Below are 21,422 nucleotides of genomic sequence, written 5' to 3'. Positions count from 1 at the left end.
AAATAGTGTTTCAATAAACAAAGTATATGCAACACATGAGATAGCATCTAAAGGAAAAAAAAAATAACAAAATAAAATAAGAAGTTGAATAAAGTAAAGGATAAATTCTGGATACTAGTAATAGATCAATGGAGAAAAGATGAAACGCATTTGGTAAAATATTAAAGCAGGTAAAACAGACAAACATACGCGCTTCAAAAGCTAATATTAGATGTCAGCAAAGTAGCCTAATAAGTAGCAAATAGTAAAAGCTTAAATGCTGTGGGTGAAAGGTTAAAGTAGCTGAGAGCAAGAAATATACAAATGTAAATTACATCCATTGAATTTTGAAGTTAAAAGCAAATCGAACACACCAACTCTGAAATCGTGATTAAAAAAACAAAACAAAACAAAAAAAACCTCTTAAAGTATCTGAATTTATAAGTTTTAGTCATTCAGGCCTTTTTGTCTTTAACACATTCTTGCAGTCGAATTGGTGTGTCACTGGGCTTTATAGATATCTGCAGCTGGGTATCATTGCATATCAGTGAAGATGTACAACACTGCCTAAAATATGTATAATGTAAATACAACTGGGCCTGGTACAAAACCCTGTGGAACTCCTTAATTAACCTTAGGGTGTTAAAAGCTCCATTTATTTGAACAAGTCTAATGGAGTCTAATAGCTTTTTAAAGCTCTTAAGAATAAAGGCTATGAGTACTTGCTTCTAAAAGTAATGGTTAAATGGTGACACTATAAGGTAGCAACAAGGGCCTAAAAGTAATGTGTGAAAAGTGCAGCAGGCAAATGGTTAAATGGGTGAAATTAATAGAGAATAAAAAGGCAACAGTAGCATTTAAATAAATGGATAAATGGTAAAGAGAGTTAAAAGTTACGATTAAAAGATCTGGTTATAATTGGTAATAGTGGCATTTTGTTTTAAGAAGAAGGATGAATACAAACAGGCTGTAATTGACATAAAATACATTTTGGCTATATCAACTTTGTTAAAACTAAATTTCAACTGAAATTGATTTCAGCACATAAAACACGTTTTTTAACTTGGATTTGGTTTTGCAGGAATTCATCTGATAAACCTGTGAAGACACAGATAATGAAATCTGTTACGGGCAGAATAAAAAGAAGGTGTCCATTTTACCCACACAAAGCAAAGAGGAAGGAAACACAACAGACACACAAACACAAAGGAGGTCCCCCGCCTGTTACTGGTGTTACTGGATGCCGAGGAACAGTTTGGGCAGCTTAAATGTCAAAATACCACAGGCATGAGCATTTCTTCCCTTACATGGTGACAAAAACTGATAAAGTGATTTATACTACTACTGTAGGCCCCACTACAATAAACAATCAACATAATGACACTGCAAATGTCAACTTCCCTTCCTTAATGCGTAATATCCACGTACAGTAACAGCATAAAATTGTTGCATGATGTTTGACATTAACGTCAGTTAATCTGTCACATAGATTAACTGCCTTTATAAGAACAGGACAGATGCAAATTCACACAGTTCCACAATTTATTGAAATTGCACAACGGAGACCAGACAAGTGCATTAAACGGCATTAGTAAAATTGGACATAATGACATAACCACATTGTATTACTTTTTATATATGAAGTATGTTATTACAAGGGATAATCAGATAAAAAGCACAGCATTATTGGGTATAGAGCATGTCACTGTAATGAGTTCTAGGTTTGATTGTAGCTGGACCTTCACAGCATGCCATTTTCACTATTCTCCATTGTCTGTTTAAGAAAGGCACATTAAAAAAAATAATCTAGTGCAAGGGTTGAATTGTTTGGCAAGTTAAAATAAACAAACAATAAACAAAAACATCACATAAAAACAAACTGCAATCATACAGTCCCTTTAAACTGGTAATTAGACCCAACCTTTGTCATGTGAAATTTAAGGACAATAAAATGTTGCAAAAAAAAAAAAAAAAAAAGAATAAACAAGAAAAAGCACATTCTTCCTGAAAATTGAAAAACCAAAGCAGAAAAGTGTTGTAAGTGCTTTTGTTTATTAGATCACCTAATGTAAGGTTCCACAGCTGTTCTGGTAGTAACTAAAAAACTTTTTCTATAACTGTTAGTCTACCAGTGTGTGGATGAGTAAAACGGCGAATTACAGTAACTGACTTGCATTACTGTACAGATTAATTAGTTTCAGTATTTGATTGTTATACCTGATTAAGTTCCAACTTTTCAAAGATGCCCAGTGTGCTGGCCCAAAGTTGGGTATAAGAACATGAGTTCAGTTTGTTATTTGCCTAATAAATAACAATATGATTTTTAGTTTTACATAAGTGTAACAAATTTATAAAAATGTGTGACTTCTAGTTTTTAATGACAGGTGGTCTAAGAAATTTGTTAAGCACCATTACATTTTTTGTTGTGCAACAAAAAGCATTTTACATTTGAATTTTTGTTGTTTGTAAAGAAAAAAACAACAAATCATACATTTCCCATATATTCCCTTCAACCACATCTTCCATGAAGAAAAGCTAAAGCACACGCCTCATTTAATGTATAAATGTCATAATATACAAACTGATTTCTAACTAATATAACACAAGCATAAAAGGGAAAGAAATGAATCAGATAGAAAAAGAAAGTGCAAGTAATCATCAAGAGTCTCCAGAGCAAATCCAGTATTCTGACTACCTGGCTCAGTAACTGCCAAATATGCTTGTATATGAGATGCCCACAGATATATTGACTGTATTACAGAAATATTTACAGTGTGTGTTATTGTATAGGAGCCACCATTCATTTTTGGATGCGTCTGATTATTGGATGGTTTCTGTCACCCTGATGATCTATGATGTAAGGCAGGAATGTAAACAGGATTTCAATTTCCTCTTTACGTCTTTTAAGCCCAAAGTTCCCTGTAACATTTCAAGTGCTTCCACTACTGAGGCCTCGTCATGAGGAAAAAGATGAAATTAATAGTTTTACTTTACAATTCTTTTAAATGGGATTTAGCCTGTGCAGAAACATAACATAATGCATTCAGCTTTTCTATTAACCCTGACTAAGACAAATAACCCTTACAGGTAAACAGGTAGATTTCCAGCATAAGAAGCTCCTCAGTCTAATCGCAGATATGGGCACTCATACTGATCAGGCTTTTACACGTGTCACCAAGTCTTTTCACATTTTCAAAATGTGAGATCCTGTGAACAACATCTGGTGCTAACTTATATGTAGCCTTACATTTACTCAGATGTGACTGGGCCTCGGTAGCCCTTAGCCAATTCATCTGGACCCAGCGCCACCACCACTGTATCACGCCTCTCATAACCAGAACCAGGATCCTCATCACCAGAACCAGGATCCTCATCACCTAAATCGGTGTTGCCTACCATGTAACCAGGACCCTCCTCTATGACATTAGACATATCTCCATTGTCCGACACCCTGATGGGCAAGCGGGAGTCATAATCGGTAATTCCGGTCCTGTCCTCCTCTTCTGTCTGTGGGAGTAAAGGTGTGGGCGAGGAAGGCTCCACTTCATCACACCTCTCTAAACACTCCACAGGGTCAACAGTCACCGATTCGGGTGTACTCGTGGGCCAGATAGAGGGTTTAGGGACCTAGACACAAAGAACAACTACTCAGTATGTGCTGAAATTTAAATCCCCCTCCACCTTCAGTGGGGATACATTATTTTAACAACTACAAACTTTAAATAACTCCTGTGTAATGTAATTAGAACTGGTAGATTGAGATTACCCAAGGTTTGACAGAAGAAGGTTCGAAAGAAGAAGGTTCAGGCTTGGTAATTTTTTGGTATGCCATGAACAGGATCACCCCGAATGTAGCCACAGCCAGTATAAAACTCACGACGTAGATGGCGGTAAAATCTGGACAAGACAGAGAATTGTTATTTATTTATTTATTTTTAAACAGTAAAACAGCTGTACATAAATACACACACACACACACACACACACACCCCTGTGGTAGCTCCATAAAACGTATAAAATATGGATGTAGCTTTTGCATCTATAAAGTAAAGCCAGCGCCAAAGTGCCTTAAATCTGTGGTTGATACCTGTGGTTGTAAAAAGACTTCTGGTCCTACAGAAGACAATGGGAAACCAACTTTTCACTTATTTCCTGTTGACATACTGAATAAAAGTCCAATTTATAAATCCTGGTCGCACTATGAAACAAGCTTTATCCACAGAATTCCAACAGGCTGACAACTCAGGCCTCAAATGCCTGAATTGCTCAACTGACATCATGGTGCTGATTACATCTGATTATTCAAATAAAACGAGAAACTTGTGACTGATGACTGTTCATTCTCATTCTGACAGGATGAGCCCATGATGCTAACAAGCTCCCGCTTCCTCTGAAACTTTTTTTTAAGTTAAATAACAGAAAAGAATGTCATTAATCAAAGGTAGTCACTGCCTGGGGGATATATTTTGTACTTGTAAAAAAGATTTGTGTGTGCGTAAAAAAGATTTGTGTGTGCGTAAAAAAGATTTGTGTGTGCGTAAAAAAGATTTGTGTGTGCGTAAAAAAGATTTGTATGTGCGTAAAAAAGATTTGTGTGTGCGTAAAAAAGATTTGTATGTGCGTAAAAAAGATTTGTATGTGTAAAAAAGATTTGTGTGTGCGTAAAAAAGATTTGTGTGTGGACTTAGAAAAAAAAACCCCTGCAAGTTACAAGTACGGATTTTTGACCCTATTTTTCTTCCCTTCATCTGATTGGTCAATGTCATGTCAATCACAAATGTAACAATCCAATCAGAGAACAGATGGGTTTGGCTGTCGGAGGGGCGCTGTTTTGAACTGCAGGTCCTTGAAGGGTGATACCGTTTGAAGCTGGAGGATCGCTATATAAATATCCGATAGCAGCTAGGTCCCCTAACTTTCAGTAGCTGTTGAAAGGATAAAGTTGTGGTATATCAGTGGTTAGAAATAACATTATTACTTTAGGATTAGTTTAACACAAAGTCAGGGCTGACCCAGGACCATTGCTGTGAGTCACAGTGCGCAGCATAAAAGTCCTTTCACATCGGATGCAGGATACGCTGCTAATGCTAACTAAAAGCAAAGGATCCAGAATTTGTTACGCTGGCTGCTGGGCTCTGTGGGTTTTTGCAGCAGCTCTACCTGTACTAGATGCACCTGCTCCTTGTCTTTTTTATCTTTATGTCCTCTACAAGAGTTTGTTTTTTTTGCTGGTTCTTCAAATGTTCAATAAAAACATGTATGCTAATTCATAACGAAGAAAGCTTTGTAATGAAGACTGTCATTTCCAAAACACTGCCCGCCCCCACCCCGCGGTCCGCAGCGCTGTTGAAAAGGCTGTGGAAGTCCCTGTATTAAACACGTAGACCTGTGACATAAAAATCACCAAACTCGGACGACCACAGACTGTTTTCCTTCGTGGTGATGAAGGAAAACGCTGGGTTGGCATGTAAAAGGGCATTTATTCCCTTCAAAGACCTGCAGTTCAAAAACAGCGCCCCTCGACAGCCAAACCCATCTGTTCTCTGATTGGATTGTTACATTTGTGATTGACATGACATTGACCAATCAGATGAAGGGAAGAAAAATAGGGTCAAAAATCCGTACTTGTAACTTGCAGGGGTTTTTTTTCTAAGTCCACACACAAATCTTTTTTACGCACACACAAATCTTTTTTACAAGTACAAAATATTTATGACCACATTTTGAGCCCATAGTTGTTGCACTCACACTACAAACAACGTGCAGTCAGATGAAAAACAGCGTGATTGGAATTGAAGCCATGTTGTTAGAGGCTGTGTTCAGTTCTTCTTACCATCTCTTATTTTACACAAAAGAAAAGGTAGGCGTAAGAAATGTCAACTGTGCTCCCCACAATGGCAGTTTGAGTAAATCATAAATTGTTTACTGCTCTTAAGAAAAGCGACGAGAAAACCTTAAGAAATAAGAAAGAAAGAAAAGATTTTACTCAACTGCTTTGTAATGGTTTGTGGAATGGCTCATCACAGTACAGTTGTGTAGATTTAACCAATATTCCTTGTGATGTTAGTCCGGTGATGTTCACACAGTGTTCCTCTTGTGCTGCATCCACTGGCAGTGTCTTCTCACACACTCTTTCTTCACAGTTAAATGAGTAGGTCTGCACACACAAGAATTTTGAATAAAATATAACACCGACACAAACATTTTTACACGAGGCCAGGAAATGTTATGTGTATGGCTGACTATGAGAGCATGGGATAGCAAAGTATCGTATAATATGTATTTACTCTCCTTTTCAAATCCACCCAAAAAAACTAAAAGAAACAAAAAAACAAAACAATGGGATGTCTAATGGGATGTCATACCAACAGGCTAAGAAACAAAGACGTATTTATGAATTTGAGATCCAAAATTGAGCTTTTCAGCAGAAAAATATTTTGTTACAAGCAGGAAGAAGAAGAAATAAATCAAACATAAAAATGTCTATTTTATGCCACTATATTTCTGAGTTTAGCTGTGTTATAGTAAAGACATGACCAGTATTATGTTTTCAAAGGGCCTTAACAAAAAAACAAACCAAAATGCAGGAGCTTGCTTAGTGTTCTTCCTGCAAAAAAATTTGGTGTGCAACAAAAAGCACTTTGCTTTTTAACGCATTCGTTATAAGTGAGATTTAATTGACTCTAGTTTAAAATACACACTATGAATTATGCTCATGCTACCTCCCCAAAGGCGCATTTCAAAACTGTTGCTAACATATTTCTAGCAGCTAACAAGACGAAACGATCTTCTGACATTGGTGAAATCCAAAGTTTCTGGATAGCTAGCAACATTTTCTTGGCATTAACTAGTGATGCAGCATCAGTATGTCCTGTTTCTGATGACCACATATGAAATTTTTTTTACTGTTTGTTCAACTTTGTAACAATTCCTTAATATGTTTGCTTTAAAGGAGAAAAGAAAAAGAAAAAAGGAAGACAGAACTGACCTGATTGAGGATCTTGACTTTAAAGAAAGAATCCAGGCTGTCATTGTCTTTAAAACATTTCTTTCTATTTTTTTTCATCTTTTGGCAATGAAAGAAAATGGGATTCTCAAAGCTGATATGGACCTTGTTATCTCGCTGGGCCGTGACGTTAACATGTGGAAGATCCAAATAACCTGGAAACCAACAAGTTTTAATCAGAAGTCACTTTTGATTACAAGTACGGTCAGAAGTTCAGCATTTGATCAAATGTTACCCATCCCTTCTTGAGCTATGGTGTTTAAAAATGAACCTTACTATATCACAATTAACATGACCTTTTGAATTTGAGATATTATGTCTGTGTGAAATTCTGTGATAGTGTGTGAACTCTTTAAGCTATGGCCAAAAACAATGCATAGTTGTTTATTTATTTTTATATAAATCTATATTTCTCTCTATTTAGAGATTCTTTATGTAAACACACATATATATGTGACAGATAAAGACAAATAAAAATAAATACATAAATATATATTGTCCTTATACACACACAGACAGACACATACAGACAGACAGACAGACAGACAGACAGACAGACAGACAGACAGACAGACAGACACACACACACTCACACTTTGTTCCAACTAGATTTTCGTGGAAATAGCTGAAAGTGATTCCATCGTCTGACGGGGCAGGTTCAGACTCACTACCGTTAACCACAGCAGTTACGGCGACATAATAGCTGTCTTTTGGGTGTGAGAGGGACGACAGATTGGCTTGAAGAGCTGGAGTCATCCACGTGTGACTGTCAGGGGGACTGAAGAAACAAATGAGAAAATGTAGTTAAAAACTTTGAAGAGACCTTAACAAGAAAATAACTCTTGAGTGACATTAAAAATACAGTAGACTGCAATTAAAAGATAAAAAGAATTTATCTTTATTGCAGCTTGAAACACACTTCTGATTGACAGTGTATATATACGCTTAGGTTGATAAGTGAATAATGACAGATATTTGCCTCTGTACACCTCCTCAGTAGACTGAAGTGCACAATTTTAGTTTTATATTATGGGCTTTCACAAAAACCGTAACTGTTTTAAATACATTTTTATCCATTTTTTTTTCTTATACAAAGTTTTTGTATTATCACTCATATTCTCTGAAGTAGAACCAGAGTATGTAATCCTATGAGGACAACTGTAGTCTACCTTTTTTAGAGGCTCAAAAAAACACTCTCAAAGTTCAAACCTGGTCTACAGCCAATCAGGACACAGAATACAATACACTGTGGAAAAAAAGAAAAAGAAAAGCGTATAAAGTGTGTAGTGAGGGGCTTTAAGTCTTACAACATCTATAATAATTTCAAAAAATAAAGTTGGCTACTTCGCGGATTTCACCTATCGTGGGTTATTTTTAGAACGTAACTCCTGTGGAGTAAATGAGGGGCCACTGTATCCCATAACACAGAAACTGAAAATCTGCTATAGGAAAAACACAAAGGTTTTAGATTAAGACAACTCAAGTGGATTTAAAACTGATTTGATTGTTTTAACATTAAATTTCATGTAGATCACTCCTGTACTTTGAGTGTTCATCTAGGTTCAAACATATATTTCAAATTAAGACGTTCAAAATGCTGTACGATTCCTATGTACTTCCAGGGCCTATAATTTACATTTTTTATAGTATGAAGGTAAAATGTTGCCAGGGCTCATAATTAATATACTCTTCAACAGAGAAAGGCCATAGCACAACGCAAGGTATCAGGAGTGCTTATCAGCTGTAATGAGCATACACACAACTTAAGGTTTCTAACCTAACATTCTTGTTGTGACATAATAGTGCACCACAACCGCACCAATCTTTGAAATATTAATTATTTATATTTGAACAATTAAGATCCTCAAAACATGTTTTTCTCCCTCTGTATCCAATAACCAGCAAAACCAGCAAAAGCACTTTGATGATTTGTCTCCATCCGACTTCAATAATTTTCATAGTATGTGTAATTAAACTTAATTTTCAGAGTTGTTATTTTAGTTTGTATTAAAGCATCTCAAGACAGACTGGCTGGTAAGCAAAAGACAAATTCATACTATAGAAATGCGCCAATGTCCAATCTGAATTGGAGCCCAGTTGTGTCTTCAGGGTAGCTCCACTTCAGCACGTTATGGAAATTCCGACACTGAAGGGTTACATTCACTGGTGGCAGCACTGTGGAGAAAAAAAAAGGCAAAATCAGCAAATCACTGTTAGAAATGTGTTGTTTTGGGAAGCATTAGCCTATTGATTCAACATTTACACCCCAATTGATGATTTTAGTTTCCCTATACATTAAAGACTTCATGAACATTTAGTTACTAAACAGTTTCTCTCTCAGCCGTCACACTGCCATTCACTTACACTCACAAACCACTAGAGGGCATAGTGTGAAAACTAGTGCACCTGATACTGCTGATGGAACAATTTCTGTGTGGTTTCCTTTGTTCTAATTTGTGCCTGTTTAGCTCCACTTGTCCTATATCTGCCTTCCTGAGAGATGATTCAATTCTTAAAATAAATCAGGAGGACGAAGGAGAGTGGAGGCCCCAGAGCCTCCTCCCGATGTGCCCAGAACATCTCACTCAGTAGGCTGCCAGGGGGCATCCTAGTCAGATACTCAAACCCCCTCAACTCGAACCTTTCAATGTGGAGGAGGAGCGGAGAGTAGGGCACAGCATAAATGACCAATCCAACACTTGCCATGACTGTAAAACAAGATTATTTTTAAACCGCATTTTAAGATTAGCTTAGTTAGAGGTGTTGAATAACTACACATAACAAATGTTAAGGAAATCTGTTTATATTTTGTGTGGGGAGTGCTAAGAAATAACAAGAGAATGCCAAGATGTAAACTGGGATATGAGAAAGAGCTGAAGGTCACTCTGACACAGTACCCCCCTTAACTGTAAAGACTGTCAGAAGCATACAGACAGACAAGGCCGTGAGAAAACAATGGTCAGATCTTCAGTGCCTTCTGCTAGTCACTGTGACAGTGCATTGACACACACACACACACACACACACACACACACACACACACACACCAGGAGCCTCCAGACAGCTATAAAATCAATAATTAGCTAAGAAAACTGCCAAAACAAAAGTGTATAAAAAAATATTTATGTCAGAGTGACAAATCAAAGTAAGGACGTCTTATGTTCCTGCTGCCTTGTGCCTCCATCTGCTTCTCGGGTGAGAGGGAGGGACTAAGATGGAACAAGAGGATGTGAAGATATAAACTAGGAAATGAGAAAGGATGAGTCACTCTGGCACAGTACCCCACATAACTGTGAAGACTGTCAGAAGCTCAAAAGATTGCGAGCAAAGTGCAGGACCGTACCAATGTTTATAAACAAGACCATCAAAAAAACAGAACAAACACTTCACTGATATAATCTGCAGCACCAAAAAAAGAAAACAAAAACAACAAAAAAAAGCATAAATTTGCAGCATTGCACAAAACTCATTTAAAAGCATGACTAATTAAATCTCAATAGAAATTCTTTACCCAGAGCATGCTTATACAGGCCTGACACTTTACCACACCTACAACAGACATGCTTCATCACACTGCACGGTTAACCACACCTCCCTCCAAACGTCCATGCCAGCTACTAATAAATTAAGTTAGATTTATTTATAAATTATGAAGCATTTTCTGGTTGGAGGCAATAAATGTTGTCAATTAGACGCACATGGCATGACGATGCTTTGAAGTCTGTTAATTTCCCTGACAATACAAATAAAGCTAGATGTGTTCATTCAAACAAGAGTTTAAAAAAAAAAAAAAGGTCAGTGTTTGTGACTCAGATTCAGAAGCTGAAATTGGATTTTAAATCTCATGGGAGTTACTGAACATGCCACGAGAGTTATGAGTCACACTGTACATTTAAGAGGAGGAGGAGGAGAACCCCCCCCCCAAAAAAAAAAAATATATAAACACGTACATATCAGTTTCCCTTCCTCTGTGAACAGACATTCAATCACATTCACAAAGTAATACCCGCCCACGAAGGCAAATTTAAACGTTTAGCTGTGATGTTGAGAGTGAAAGAAAAATCACTGGTGGGAGCATACACACTGTAAAGAAGTGACAACCGCAACAGTAAAATTGGCGGCTGAGGGTTGTCACCACAATCTGACACATGCACATACTAAGAAAATGAAATGAAAGTGTTTCTAACAGTTTCAACACCGTTTACAGATCTGACACTGAAAATGCAGAAGGCTTTTAGTATTGAGCACTATAGATAAATACCATAAGACACCAGCAACTTAACAGTTTTCACCAACAAGGCCACATCCCACTGCAACCAACCAAAACAAAACAAAAAACCCAAACCAAAGACATAAATTAAAGTAGAATAAAAAACACTGATTATGCAAACTGCTTTGCAAGCCCTGCTGTAGTCCCCACCTTCCATTTGTTCATTTAAAATTTGGATTTAAAAACTGTAAGACAAAAGACAAAAAAACAAAACAAAACCCTACAGCGGCTTTCCGGATGACTTCAAACCACACTGGGGGAAATTACAAGATTGAGTTAGTGAAGATAACATATAGAACAAACAGTAGCCAGCAGCGCTCACACACTTGTGCTTACAAAGCAAAAAATGTAGCACAGGCAGGAAGAGAAAGCAGATGGCATTTGAACTGAAAATGAAGTTACTTGTGGTATGGAAAGTACAAAGTGACTGAAAACCTCAAGTGTGCTTTCAAATTTATTCAGAGAACAGTCATTCAAATCACGCAGGTTTACAGATACAGAGACTTCTTCATCTTAATTTTAGTACCCAACAGCATTCTGACTTTGCAAATGCACGTTCATTCCAATGAAAGCAAAGCTCACTTAGCACCTTGCATAACATCCAAACGCAGATTTTTTTTCAGCCAGAGGCACTGAACAACATCAAAATATTTTACAGGAGGAAAGAACGGAAACAGATAAAGAGATCGACATACTCTGAAACTGCTTTAAAAAAAAAAAAAAAAAAAAAGTCCCCCCCAACACATACACATATATAAAACACATTTTAAACCATTTATCTAAATTACACAGCCCACATGGCTTTCCTGTCTGCAGAGTATCAGCCATGTTCATTTTGTCAACAAAAAAAAGCCAAACAAACACTGCCAGCACTGCTGTAAGGCTTCATTACACCAAGGTGAAGTCAAGAACAAATACAGTTTATGCAAGTACTCTTGTCTTAAAATGTACTTTCCTTGTTTTAATCACCATCAGATACAAGTACATTATCATCTCCAGAAGACAGCAAAAATACAACTACAAAATGTTTGGTGACCATTATTAAACAAGAGAAATAGAAGAACTTACTAACTATTCTGTGTTAGACTGGTTAAGTGTAGGTCAACAAACAGGAGAAACAAGCCAAGCCAAAAATAACTACGTACAGCCACTAGGAGTCTTGCGTGGAAGTCGGTAATACAAGTAAATGAGGTCTAGTCTAAACTCCCTGGTTTTGGGTGGGATGCCATTTCAGAAGAATAGATCAGATTCTAGTGAAAATCAACTCAGTTTGTCATGATGAAATCCAGCTGGCTGCGTACCTCACAGATGTGGGAAGCAGTAATGACTTTTTTCAGGAACAGTGTTGCATCAGAGTAATGTTATTTAGGTATTCAATATAGTTACTGTCTGTTAGCAAATTACTGCTATGACAGTATTTCACAACATTTGACATTCTCCTAATACAAAGTTTTCCTACTGGCACGCTTTTGGACAAAATATACTCTGTGAATGATAAATGTATGGTTACCTAAATCTGATATCCGATCTATATGTTGGTCAAGCTTGAATAACTTTCCCGGAGAATCCGTTTTTGGTGTATGAAGAAGAAATTCATGACTTAACCATTGCTAAATGTCAGAGACAAAGGATCTGTAATCGGATCTGACTAATTATGATACCACTGTGAGTAATCATGAAATATGCAACAGAACCACAAAACCTACCAAATAACTTCTATACTGCTGCTCAGGTTTAACGCTAAATAAAAATCACGTCAACTGGTCCACCGCAAACATACATGCCTGCATCACTCCGCCAGCATGACATGTTTACTTTTTGCATATCAACACTTTGGTTATTTACTTTATTGTTTTTTTTTTTAATCAGTAAATAACAACAGATGGTCAGTATAGACTCGGCATAAGGGTTGTGACTTCTCTTTGTGGGTTTCTAACACAAATATATTCAGTCAAGTAATCCAAATAAAACTGTTTTACTAGCACTAAGCTGGGACTTCACAAGGTTGTATTGCTGCAAATACTCATTAAGCTATGAAAAAAAATTTCTCTGACTACTTTGTGTCTTACAGTAAATAGTTTTCCTTGCTTTAACTGGCACAGGGCAATGCACACCTTCCCGCCAGGACAGACAACATGCATGCACAAGATTGCGCATGCACGTTGTTTGCCGACCGTCATTAAACACAGAAACAGAAGAATGGACTAATGACTACTCTGCGTTTGACTGATTAAGTGTGGGCCGACAAACAGATTGAAAGTTCATGATTAATACAGGAGACAGTTATTACGGTTGTGCTGATGGATGATGACATTGCATTTGAGACACCAATGCCCTTAACCTCCTCTTCAGTTGTGTGTGTGAGAAAGCATGGTGAAGAGTGGAGGGGAGACAACTGAGACAGATCAAAAAGTTAAGAGTCAAGCTAATTAATAATTATTATGCCTTTAGGTGTTTTGCTGAGATCCGTCCAATTTTGTTACCCACTTACTGCAAATTTAAAGTTTCCTGCTAGCTTGTAAACCTCATGCTGGAAATGAGAATCAACTCCCTTTGAGTGTTTATTGTCTTCGCACTAATGTGCTTTTTCTCTGTTTGGGGCCCATATTGTGCATAAGAAGAGAGGAAAGTACTTTCCTAATGCGTACACATAAAACCTTGCGACCTCTGTGACTCATCATCTGCAGTCACAGAGGGGGTGTCTCACTAACAGTACAGTAACACTAACATGTGACACAACATCCAAGATTCACATTTGAAACATTTTAACATCCCAGTTTCAGATTCCCCCCCCCCCAAACACAATCTTTCAATTAAACAAATGTTCAGTTTAAACATGCAACCTTCAAAAAAAATAGAAAGCAAATTTCTATTTCAATTTAAAACAGGAACCCTCAATGAAGACTGGGTGAGCCTGCCTCAGATCATCTGCGAGTTTATGATGCGCCCATAATATTGGCGGAGGTAACGGAGAAGAAAATCAGTGAATATCTCAGCAGATGGCTTGGGTTGCCATGCAGCCTGAGCAGTACATCATTATGCAACTTCCATTTACTTCCATTACTTCCATTTCCACACTCGAAGGACCCTTTAGGGAGCTGGAGATGCCAGAAAAAAGGCTGAGGCAAAGGCTGTTCAAAGAGCTTTCCAATCCCCCAATACAACAAGTTCCAGGGCAGGAAAGGTGGCTACTTGTCTGAGAAGAGGAGAGAGCAGTAATGGCTAAGGAAAGAACCAGTAGGATGGCAGGCAGCAGGAAGCTTGAATGAGATGGGAGAATACAGTTGAATGAAGCCTCACTTTGATAGATCAGGTGAAGAGAGCATTAAAATTCCTAATCCAAGCTATATATGACTTTATCTTGTCTAACTCGGCAAAGCTCCAAATACCAGGGTCCTCCACAGGAAGTAGGCTGCAGAGGCTCTCTACAGAGCCTGTATAATTCAGAGCATGAGTTGGCCTGGTCTAAGATCAGCCATCAGGACTACAATAGAGGCAGCAGGAAGAGCTTCCAGGTGGTTGTGCAGCTGCAGCTTAAAGCTATTGAAACAAGTTGGGTCTTGATCAAACAAAGCTAGATCACCTGAGTAAAGATCCATGAGCACAAAAGTTTCTTCTTGTTGTATCAAAACAGTCAATAATTTTCTAACAAAAAAGATAAAGAGAAAAGCAGTATATTTTAAAAATTGCAGGAAATAAAATCAAAAGTTAACAGAAACTAACCTGACAGTCACCAAATGTTTGATCTCAGCTCAATAGTTTTGTATTCATTTCCTGTTTTCTACAAATTTTAGCATTTCACACAAAAGTTCTGCAGTTTAATTCCCAGCATTGAGTCTAATTCCTGTAAGCGGTCACCAGACTACAGTGAGTTTTTCTTTCACTGCTTATTATGCCCAGAGCCTGTTAGATCTGTTAGAAAAGAAAAATAAATGATAGAAGCTTAAAGTAAAGGTGTGGTTTGTGTGTGCGTCTGCTTTGTTTGTTTTAGGAAAGTCCCAGGCACAGTCACAGTGACTTATCACTTTAAACCAAGTTTCAGGACAATACCAAGCATTTCAAATAACTCCGTGGTTGGCAGACCATGTGGCTCCAGAGGTCAAAAGCAGGCTGTCCTTCACAGAAAACTGCCAATAACAGTCTTTACTCCCTAAAGAAATCTGCACTGTGTGAAAGCCACAGTGCCAAATCAAACCCCCAACAGCATGTCAATATATACCTGAGGTTCACACACTCGCCCACAAGACCCTTCTGAAATTGACAACATTCAGGGTGTACAAAGGGTGAACCGCAAAATACAGAACCATTAGTAAACGACAGGATAGCGACGCTGCACACAGTATCTTTTGGTGTTTTAGCATCCACGGTGGGTTCACAAATAATTCAGCATAAGGCTGGGCGTTATGAGGAAAATCTAATATTGTGATTTTTTGGGGGTTATATCACGACACACGATCACACTATTTTTAAATAACCTCCAAAAACAAATGTTATTTTCTTCCTTATAATGCTTAACATTTCACTGGTATACTCAATCAAATCAACCATTCCTTGTTTAGTTTTTTCTACTTTGAATACAAATTTTTTTTTGAATTAATTAAAATGTTTTCTTTTACAATTTTTTTTTATCATATTTGCCTTCACAGGTTTTCCCCAAATGACAATACTGTCACACAGTGTCTCTTTCTGTGGTTAACACTCGACCTTTAACAAATAAAAGATCATAACAATAAAAAAAAGTACATTGAGCTAGAATTCACGAGACAAAATCAAACAACTGAAAATAAAAAGGTCCGTTTTTGTGCTTATGACATATACATAGGGCTGCTCGATTATGGCAAAAATGATAATCACGATTATTTTCACTGAAATTGAGATCTCGATTATTTGACGATATTTATTTAACCTTTTAAGACCTACCATAGAACCAAGTCCGCCAGAGCTTATATTATTTTTTTACATGTTGTAGTGCCATTTGTGGGAGCATTTCAAGTTGCTATACAACTGTTATAGCCCATATTTTAATAATATGTATGCATTAAGTCCATAGTAACTACATCAATTGCAAAAAAGTGCAATAAACTACAAAAAAATTGAAAATTGTTTTTGTTTTTTAACATATATTTCTACTTGGAGAAATTTAAGAGGTTTATCCCTCAAAACTTTAAATACAAAAAAGTTGCAAAAAATTGTTTACAACAACAGGAAATGTATTTTGAGTGTCTTCATAGTTTTATTTTGGAGATACACCAATTTTTATATACTGCAGGAAAAACAAAAACAATCCTATGATGCAAATTTGCAAAGAAAACAGCAGGTGCATCAAAATAAACTATTTCAGCAGTGCAATTCGAGTTCTAAGCATCCCAGAAACTATTCAGAAAAGTCAAACATGACCAGTATAGGCTTTTAAGGCCTACAAGTAAAAAAAAACCTACATTTTCCGCGAAAATGACATCACTTCCGGTTTCGGGCAGGAAATGGCGGACATGTGATAGTTAGCGGTGAGTCTGTTTCAATGTGCGAAGTGTTACGAACAGCTGATCGGATCGGCAAAGCGTGTTTCTGGAATATTATGTTTTTGTTCCTGCAAGCGCTTTTTATGCAATTTATGTGGAAGGAAACCGTGACCGAGGACAAGCTGATGGCATAAGATGTAAGTTTCATATGCAAAACAAATTATTGCGCTAGCTTACACGGTTCAGGTTCTACAGGGATTTAAAAATAGTTACACAAAACAGTGTGCTGCTCTGACCGGCTTTAAAGGGATAACAATGTATTGAATAATGACTTTAAAAAATAATATAAAATAGTGTGCAATACCACTGAAGTTTTTTTTTTTTTTTTTTAAACCTCTCTTTTCAACCAGCGGCAGTCACTCTCCTCTCTAAATAACTTCTGCTTAGCTTTCCGAGCTTCCCTCGGGTCCTCTTAATCAGCGGTCTCAACCTGTTTTTGCGCCACGGACAATATTTTCACGGACTGGCCTTTAATGTGTCGCGGATAAACGAGGGAGGGGCTAATAATCGGCTCAGTCATTTTTAATGATCGTTGAAAGCCCAGATCGTAATCGTGATTAAAATTCGATTAATTGAGCAGCCCTACATATACAAATTGTAAAATAAAAAATGTGATGACCTCAAATTACAGAAACAAAAGTCTAGATAGTGAGTATGAAAACGACTGACCACGGACAGTCACAGGTATCGCAGCTGATTTATTTAACATTTTCTTTGGTGTGTTGGAGACGTTGACTTGTGAAGTTTAAAGCGTCTTAATGTTGCAGTGGATGACTTCTCAGCTGATGGAAAAAATATGTGGTACTGCTACCCTGCAGCAATAGTTTTATGGCATGTTTTGTAAATTACCACATCTTTTTCAACATCTTCCTTGTGAAATCCAAACGACAGCGAGTCTTTTTCCCTATCTGGTAGGGCTCACCACAGTGTACCAGGTAGAAAATTGTCTGGTCGGGAGGGAGGCATGAATTATGCATTCACAGCATGTGGGAGAAAAAAAAAACTCAGTGCATTACATGCACACAGCTTAATATTGCCATGGCAATTTATGCTCGATGGCAGGGTTGGGCAGTATAAATGGTATATGGTAGAAAAGATAGAAATTTGGCCAACAGTAGAGATTTTGACTATACCGCTCTACCGCGATAGCATCCTGCCATGCAATTGCGTCCAACTTTAGTAACCCTACAAAAATCTCTGCTGTTTAGTTTTCTGTCTTCATTTATGTTGGAAGTGATAGCAGAGCTGTATGTTTTACTTTTTTCAGAAATCTCTCAGTCAGAACATGTTATATCATGTTTAGTTGGAAACCAGCGAGCTAACTTCCTGCTAACTTCTAACTCCATTGAATTTAATAAATTGTTTTCATGGATGCCTGGATGTTAAAACTTAATTGTTATACCTGGTAAAGCAGCAACGCTGATCATTTTATTAAAGATGAAAGAATTTTGACAGTTTTTAACTCTCAGTGATGCTGCTGTGTTCATTTGACTTTGGGACCTGAAGTAGACGGAGTTTTGGACCCAGATTACTCTGCAAGGCTCCTGACTACGGCAGCTGTAATGCTCCGGCAATCCATCAAGCAGCACGGCTTCATAGCTTACCAAAGTCGCACTAAAACATTTTTGACAGATTTCTGCGTGCTGTGTAAAATCGGTTCAAGGTCAGTAAGCACAACCAGAATTCATACATAAGGTACACTGTTGATTTTTGAGAAAATGTAAGGATTTTAAGTGTGCCTTATAGTGTGTAAAATACATTATACAGAAGAATATATCACGATATATATCGTAACCGCATATGCTTCAAATTATACCATGATATGGATTTTAGGCCATTTCGTCCAGCCCTACTCGATGGTTACGATAAAGCCGTTTGATACGTGGAAAAACTCGCGATACACTGAGTATATTCGATATATCACCAACCCCTAATTCAGCACTCTTCACAGCTTCCACTATTTATTTTAAATGCCAAAGACTGCCATTTGATATAATCCATCAGTCTACACAGATGATGTCACAGAGGACTGAAGAAGTATGCCAGAGGTTGTTGTCAGGCCCCTTTTTTAAGAAATGTCCAAAAAAAAAAAAAGAAAAAGAAGAAAAGGGCATACATATTGCTGCCTTTTGCAACAGGAAGCATTGTGTTGCAAGTCTTAAAATATGATTCAGGTCATGAGTTGTTTTCATCAGAACCATGTTTCTGAATTGCCGTCAAAGGCATTCATGACTTCCTGCCGCTACACAACCAGAAAAGTTACTTTTTACACTGAAGAGGAACTTCTTTTTTTTTTAATCAATGGTGTATTGGATGAGAAAAAAAATACATTTTCTGTGCATTAAAAAAATATTTCTGGTTTTAGAGGGCCTGGTGGCGCCAGTGTCCGGCAGCCTCGCCTCTGTCAGTGCACCCAGGGTGGCTGTGGTTACAATGTAGCTTGCCATCACCAAGTCCCCATTTTGTTGCCCAGCTGAAGAGTCTGGGTGTATCCAAACTTGTCCTATTTAAATACATTTTTGGACATTTGGGACACTTAAAGTTTTGCAAACATTTTTATACCCTTGACTCTGACCTCTGAATAAATTTAGCTGGAGACCACTTGATGCCCAAAACAACATTAATTATTTATAATGACTGAACCTTAAATTATAGATGAGCCATCTATTGAAGCTTACTTCATTATCATTGGTGCTTCCTTCCCTGCATTGTCTATGCAAACATAATTTCTACTTTCATTAACTTCACAGAAGTCAAAAGATGGATGTTAAGTTAGGATTTTTCTTCCTCTGCAGCCAAGGCTGAAAAGATTTCAATTCCTGTCACGATTTTCACTTCATGTGTAAAAAAACAGTGTATAACCAAGGAAGACACAATGCTCAATTAGGGTAATGCGGTTACATCTGTCACATTTCTCTGTGATGTGTCTACTTCTGGGAAATTAGCTTCCTTTGTTAGAACTGTCACACAGGTAGCAAAAGATCTGAGCTTGATTTATACAAAACAGATCCATACTCACAAAAATAACAGTTTATATTCTGTCCTCAATTTCAGTGATAACAGGGCTGCAACAATACATTATTTTTAATGAATGATAAGAGCGGGACAAATTTATACGAGGCCCTTTAAAGTAAAATGTAATTAAATTAATTGTTTAATGGGTCTTATTTTCTTTCAGCAGCAACATAGCTGGGTTTTATTCCTAACCCAAAGCAGGCAGGAAGGCATTTAACAAAAGACCATGACATGGTCATGCTGACTCTTTGACAAAAGATTAAATCCTTGAGTATTTATAGCAGCACACATACAACAAACATCACGCACTCATATAAATGTGGTGTAGATGTCTACAAGTAATGTCTGTGTCTGTGCGCGTTTTATCGTCTTTGCAGACTGCACAGGATCAATACTCATTTGGTTGGTGCCTTTGCAATCTGCCATTACCTCACCTCTATGATTTGAAGCAAACAAAGTTAGATCTTGACGTAACCTAAAATTTAATGTGGTGAGATCGTTTAAAACCAGAGTCTCCAACTCCAGTCCTCGAGATCCACTGTCCTGCAGCTTTTAGATGCACATCTACTCCAACACAGCTGAATGGTCACAAACACTGCAGAATACATAATGGGCTTCATTATCGCTTCCTGCCAAGAATTTTGGACAACTGTGGTGAAACACACTGCACAATGAAAGGACTGGGCAACACCTAAAACTACAAAGAGGAAATAAAGAAAAACCCCAGAAAGCTGAAGGGAATCCATTCAATGTCAGTGTCTGTTTTAGTTTGTGCAGTTTATACCCAGACTCATATTAATACCCACAATGAGGCCTAACAGCTAGTTTTAAGTATACCTAATAAGACTGGTGGCCACATATGGAAAAGCAAGAGAGATATTCAAAGATATATAGGCAAAAATAAACAGCTCATCGTGCTTTAAATGCACTTTTTTGTTTCCAGCAACAGCTTCACAACACCGTCAATACACGACTACATGAAATAACTTGTAAAATGTAAAATCCAAATATTTTTAACCAGCTCAGGTCTTTTCCTGGCCCTCTGGTGTGGAGGCAACGTTGGACCTTGTTGGACACTTGAATGTTAGACGTGTAAGGTAAACTCTGTAGCCACAAGAACGAACCTCCTTTTTCCTGTAATCTTTCCCTGACAGTGTTAGCCGTTAGCCATGTACCGTGTTTTCCCTGATAACACAGACAGACAGACAGACAGACAGAGAGAAAAAAAACAAACGGCGAAAATATCTCCTGACAAATCATTTTGATTCACACGCTCCGATATCGACGTGTTTACAGTCTCACACGAACCATTTTAGTACATACTGTAGTTAGCAACTATCATAGCTACTCACCGCTGGAAGCTACCACCGTCATCCAGGAAAAATACAGAAAAACGGCGTGGAATGACTCCATTATCCCGATTAAAACTTCTTCAGTGTTCCAACTTAGCACTCACAGTTCAGCCTACAGTCATACATATAGCTCGTCTAACGCTTTAACCAACAACAGCTTCACTGTGGAATAAGTGGGAGGAAAACCAGGACTACTGCGCTTGTCTGCGGCTCCGGTGTCATGGTCCCTTCACGGACTGTCGTTTCTTGTGAGAGAGGAAGCAACTTAGCGTAGCGAGAAA

At 37.6% G+C, this 21,422-nt stretch overlaps 1 protein-coding gene across 2 annotated transcripts; it reads right to left on the bottom strand.

Annotated features, from left to right (window-relative positions):
* Nucleotides 1-1,513: 1,513 nt before the first annotated feature.
* On the bottom strand, nucleotides 1,514-21,405 carry ifngr1l (interferon gamma receptor 1-like). Of its 2 annotated transcripts, none has more exons than XM_085369088.1 (7): nucleotides 21,142-21,405; nucleotides 9,043-9,160; nucleotides 7,579-7,763; nucleotides 6,968-7,140; nucleotides 5,971-6,136; nucleotides 3,746-3,876; nucleotides 1,514-3,606 (listed from the first exon to the last, which is right to left on the bottom strand). In XM_085369088.1, exons 1-7 carry the CDS (start codon nucleotides 21,200-21,202, stop codon nucleotides 3,229-3,231), a joined length of 1,212 nt encoding a protein of 403 aa, XP_085225214.1. In that variant the 5' UTR covers nucleotides 21,203-21,405; the 3' UTR covers nucleotides 1,514-3,228. The 2 variants fall into 2 exon arrangements, with proteins under 2 accessions (XP_085225214.1, XP_085225215.1); XM_085369089.1 differs by having other exon boundaries at nucleotides 3,758-3,876.
* Nucleotides 21,406-21,422: the final 17 nt, after the last annotated feature.

Source organism: Diplotaxodon limnothrissa, linkage group LG13, assembly GCF_057381915.1.
Source record: "Diplotaxodon limnothrissa isolate DT_005_m linkage group LG13, D_limnothrissa_male_GT1.1, whole genome shotgun sequence".
Classification (NCBI taxonomy): Eukaryota; Metazoa; Chordata; class Actinopteri; order Cichliformes; family Cichlidae; genus Diplotaxodon; species Diplotaxodon limnothrissa.
Note: the sequence above shows the minus strand (reverse complement) of the source record. Positions and strands in the feature narration are given on the sequence as shown.